This window comes from Lepidothrix coronata, unplaced genomic scaffold (genome assembly GCF_001604755.1).
Source record: "Lepidothrix coronata isolate B3197 unplaced genomic scaffold, Lepidothrix_coronata-1.0 Scaffold23, whole genome shotgun sequence".
Taxonomy (NCBI): Eukaryota; Metazoa; Chordata; class Aves; order Passeriformes; family Pipridae; genus Lepidothrix; species Lepidothrix coronata.
Window position 1 is genome coordinate 7,294,055 of NW_016690203.1, and position 4,892 is coordinate 7,298,946.

Consider the following 4,892-nt stretch of genomic DNA (forward strand, 5'->3'; position numbering starts at 1 on the left):
CACCTGTGCCTGCGGGAACCCCCCATGGCGAGCGCTGGAGGCTGGCACAGGAGGTGTGAAAGCATCTGCTGGCTGTCCCAGGCTTGTGGGAGGTGGGACCCCAAGGTCTCCCCCCACCAGGGACCCCTGGCAGGGCCACCATCACCCCACTGAGAGTCCTCTGGGGCTGTGCCCATGCTCCAGTTGCTGCAGGACCCTCTGTGGGTTTCCTCGAGCTGCCACAGTCCCAGGGTGCTCCAACCTGCTCTCGGGCAGGTCTGGGGCTGCTGCCCATACCTGGGGCAGGCAGGTGAGGTGAGGGCCTCTCTGTGAGGGTATGTGGGGATGGCTGCAGTGGCCAGGGGAACATCCCTCTCCCAGTGGGGCCGAGGGCTCGGGGAGCACCTCCTTGAGGAGGGGGTTCTTCCTTGGCCCCAGCCCCTGGCACAAGGTGGTGAGAGATCAGGGAAAGGCAGGGGTCACCTCTCTGTGGGGACCCCGGTGTCATCCTGCTCCTGCCCCTGGGTGCTGGCTGCTCTGGCTGTCCCACCCTCCAGTGGCCAAGGCACCCTGTTGGGTGGCTGGGACAACCCATGAAACCCTCGTCATGGGCAACAGTCTTTAGGATGCAGGGGGGCTGAGGGGCTTTTCTTTCTTCCCTGGAACCACACCTGAAGGAAACAGCCAGCAGAGAGGCTGTGGGAATTCACTGTCAAGTCCCAAAGCTACAAATGATCTGAGGTTTTTAATTGTTGTGTGCAAAAGTGACCATAGAAAGTCTTTGTTGCTTTCTGTGCAGCCTCCTGTGCCCCTTCTCCAACCCCCCCCCATTGCCTTCATCCCTTCAGAGAGCAGCAGATGGGGAAACTGAGGCACAGAGCAGAGAGGGAAAGTGGTTGAGCCAAGCCTGGACACCCTGAGGTATCCCTGGAGAAGGCTGGATTGCTCCCACAGAAACACCTGGATCACTGCAGCATCTCTTCACCCTGCAAAGGCCTGTGGGCATCCGGCTTCTCCCAAAACATTTGGGACCAGGAACTGGCTCCCACATGGGGATATGGTGGCTGTCTCCAGAACAGGCTGCTGGGAACTTTGGGCTGCCAAAAGTCACCTGGCACTGGCAACGGCAGAGGGTTCATCCTGGTGGTGCAGGACCTCACCGGGAATTTGGGATCATTACACCAAGGTGCTGATGCCTGGCTCCTTCCCACTTGTCCTGGGGTCACATCCTTCCTTGTCCACCTGCTCCTAGACAGAGACGTGGAGAGGGGCAGAAACAGGCCCTGCTCGGGGCAGATAGGGGTCGGATGGGGGCAGGAGGAAACGGCCTCAAGTTTCAGGGAAGGTTTAAACAGGATATTGGGGAAAATCCTCATGGAAGGGGCTGTGCATCCCTGGCACAGGGTGCCCAGGGCACTGGTGGGGTCACCATCCCTGGAAAAATCCACATATGGCACCTGGGGACATGGTTTGGTGGTGGCCTTGGCAGTGCGGTGGGAATGGTTGGACTCGGTGGTTTTAGAGGGCTTTTCCGACCCAAAGTCAGGTAGTGATTCTATGATTCCATGACCGGGGCGTTTACTGCATCTCCCCTGCCCAAAATGCTGCTGCAAGAGGAGGGAGGGTATGGGCTGCCTGAGTCCTGTAAACCTCTTTTTTACCAGAAAATAGCGAGCTTTACCTCCAAGAGGACGGTGTTCTCCAGGTTTCCCTTGTCCGGGGGAGACCTCAGCGCCTTGATTTTCAGGACGGCTCCTGAGGATGCCGAAAGCCGGGCGAGGGCGTCTGAGAGCCGGGCGGCCGCTGCCCGGGCTTCCCCTGACATCTAGCGGCAGCGCCGGGCTGGGCAGCGGGGAGCCCCGGGCACGGGGGGAGCCCCGGGCCCGCGGGGCCCGCGGCCCCGAGGGGAGCACGGCCCCGGGGGGAGTCCCAGCCCCGAGGGGAGCCACATTCCTGAGGGCAGAATGGCAGCGAGGGAGCCATGGACAGCCACCACCCCGGGGGGAGCCTCGGCCCCGAGGGAAGCACGGCCCCGGGGGAGCCCCCGACCTCGTGGGGAGCCCCGGCCACGGAGGGTGCCCGATCTCGAGTGTAACCCTGGCCCCAGCGGGTTTGCTCAGCGCCGAGCACTTCTGGGCTCTGTCCGTCCCGTCCGACGGGGATGCTCTGCTTTGGGGCTGCTCCTGCTTTCTCCCCCGTCCAAATCCACCAATTCCCCTGCCCCTCACACCCTTCACCCTGTCGCACCAGAGGCAAAACTCACCCGTGAGGCAGCCCCCGAGCGTGGCGAGCAGCAGGGTGAGGGGCAGGGCACAGAGCTGCAAGACCGCCTGGTCAGCGGCCGTCCGGCTGCCCTGGGCCACCAGCGGGAACACGAGCTCCAGCCTGCAAACCAGAGAGCTTTTTGGGGAGCTGGTTGTCCCAGGCTTGCGCCTCTAAGGGGGTGCTGTAACAGAGGGTGTGTGGAGCATTCCTGCTCTCAGGGGTCATGGTGGCCCCAGCTTGATGCACCGAGTCACCGGCACCCGATTCTGGCTCTTCTCACCTGTCACCGTAAGCGTCTGCGGTGGCCAGCAGTGTCAGCAGCACCCCCAGCAGGGCACCCAGTATCCCCGGCAGCCCATGGACATTGTGAACCCCACACGTGTCCTGGATCTTCAGCCTGGATTGCAGGACAGGCTGGGGAGAGCACAGGGAAGGGCTGGTGTTGGGAAGGAGGTCGGGTTGCCCAGGGCTGGGCGCTGCAGCTCCGTGTTTGCAGGTTTGGGAGCTGCAGGTTGGTGATGCAGCTGCCCTCAAAGGTCCCCTGAGCTGGGACCAGTGTCCTCAGCTGTCCTGAGGTGACTCACCGTGAAGAATCTGAAGCCAAGTGGGCAGATCAGGCCGGCCAGAAACCCTGTGATGAGGGCCCCAAAGGGGGTGACCAACATCTCCCCAGCCATACCCATCACGGCAGCGCCAGCCAAGGTGGCATCCTGGATCTGAACCTGATGGAGCAGGACACGGTCGGGGGAATTGGCTCCATGGAGGACACCAGCGTGGGGCTGGGGGAGGCTGTCTGCCTTGGGGAACCTCAGAAAGCCTAACAGACATCTCCTTTTGCCCTGGGTGTGTTCACACTCACTGTCCCGTGCAGGACAGGATGTGGGCAATGTGTGAGACTTGGGTTTGTCCCAGGAGAGCACCTACCATCCGTGGGGTGCTCTCCTCGTAGAGGACAGGAGATAGCATGAAGGTGGCGATGGTACTCGCCACCAGTGAGAAGTAGGTGTTGAGCACTGCCCAGGGCTCAGCATTGTCATGAACAGAGGTGGTTGAGGTAAAGCTGGGCCAGAAGATCCACAGGTAGATGGTTCCTGCAAGGAAGTGGAACAGGTAGGTTTTGAAGCTGGGGTTGATCCCTTGTGGAAAGAAATTCCTTGCTAGTGCCAAGAGCTTCAAGTGGCCACAGCAAGGGTGATTCAGGTTGGACATGGGGCAAAGCTTCTTCTAGGAGAGGGCGGTGCAGCCTCAGGACAGGTTCCTGGGGAGGGGAAGGACCTCTGTCCTAGGTGGTTTGCAGGAATCTCCTGGTCAAAGCCACAGCCTCACTGTCCTGATGTTGGTGATGCCCTTCCACCAAAAACCCTGTGACTCCAGTTTGTAGGATTTGAGCTCCGTACCAACCACAGCAAAAACGTCCGCCTGGTGCCCCGTGTTCTGCTGGTCCTCCCTCTTCCTCTTGTCCATATGGGGCTGGTGCAAGATCCGTGAAACCATCAAGCCAAAGTAAGCCCCAAAGGTGTGAACGGTCAAGGAGCGCCCGCTGTCGCTTACCTGGTGAATACAGAAAAGCACCGTGCAGGAACTGGGGATAAGGGATTTATCTCTACAGACAAGTCAGGACACAACATGAGGAGCCTAAACCCACGGACATACCCTTTGTGGTGCCCGCCCCCCTCTCAGCTGGTGACTCACCCCCATGAGGCTGAGCAGGATGTATTCATTGAGGGTGCAGAGGGTGACTTCCAGCAGGGCCAGCAGCAGCATCTGCACAGGGTTTACCCTGCCCAGAACAGCTCCGGTGGAGATCAGAACGGCCGCGGTGCAGAAGTCGGCACTGACCATGCTGGGAAGGAGAGGGAAGGTGTGGGACTGGACCTGGCACTGCTGGGAGGAGCTCAGGAGCTGGAGAGAGCAGGAATGGGGGGGCAGGAGCAGAGCCCACAGCCCAGACCCTGCATCCCACCACCCCTGCAGGCTGAACAGGCAGCCTGAGCCTTGCGGTGTTGTGACGAAGGGACAGCTGGGCTGGGGGCAGGCAGGGGCCAGTGTGCCCCCCTAAATGCCTGGCTGTAGCCTTGGCAGTACTTGCATGGCCCTTACTAGTGTGGCACTCAAACAACCCAGAGGCCTGGTCCTACTTGTCATCAAACTCCTTCTCCAAGGCAGAACTGTGAGTTTTACAGAGGAGGGAGCCAGTGTTCCAGGGCTGGGCTGGGATGAGTGTGTCTGGACAGCAGCAGCTCCCTCCTGCCTTACCTCCGAGCTCCCACGTAAATTTTGCCATTGAGGAAGAAGTACAAAAACCCCTGGATCAGTATGGCCCACTGGATGGCAAAGGACACGATGAGGATGCTGATGGCCACGCTGCCTGGCCCATAGCGGCCGAGGAAGGCCACCAGGAGCCCGAAGCCAAGGAGCACTTGGATGTGGACATCCCGGAAACCTGGTGGAGGAGAGGCAGAGGGTGGGTCTGGAGGTGTTGAGGGCAGGCAGCCACCCTCCTGTCTGCTGGTCCCCAAGGGGACTAGGACACTCTCTGCTCTAACAGATCTGGGGGAGCAGAGGCTTCAGCGCATGTGAACCAGCCTCACTCCACTGACGTGTCTCTGGAACTGTGGTGGATCAGGCCTTGGATCTCCCTTGGAGAT

At 60.6% G+C, this 4,892-nt stretch overlaps 1 protein-coding gene across 1 annotated transcript in view; it reads right to left on the reverse strand.

Moving 5' to 3' along the window:
- Window positions 1–1,155: 1,155 nt before the first annotated feature.
- RHBG (Rh family B glycoprotein) overlaps window positions 1,156–4,892 on the reverse strand; it is a 5,271-nt gene continuing 1,534 nt past the window's right edge. The window contains exons 2-10 of the mRNA XM_017808390.1: window positions 4,501–4,687; window positions 3,937–4,087; window positions 3,642–3,795; window positions 3,169–3,335; window positions 2,829–2,966; window positions 2,525–2,658; window positions 2,243–2,364; window positions 1,661–1,734; window positions 1,156–1,221 (exon numbers count right to left, since the gene is read on the reverse strand). Of these exons, the coding sequence (XP_017663879.1) occupies window positions 1,156–1,221; window positions 1,661–1,734; window positions 2,243–2,364; window positions 2,525–2,658; window positions 2,829–2,966; window positions 3,169–3,335; window positions 3,642–3,795; window positions 3,937–4,087; window positions 4,501–4,687 (1,193 nt within the window). The remainder of the gene's footprint in view (window positions 1,222–1,660; window positions 1,735–2,242; window positions 2,365–2,524; window positions 2,659–2,828; window positions 2,967–3,168; window positions 3,336–3,641; window positions 3,796–3,936; window positions 4,088–4,500; window positions 4,688–4,892) is intronic.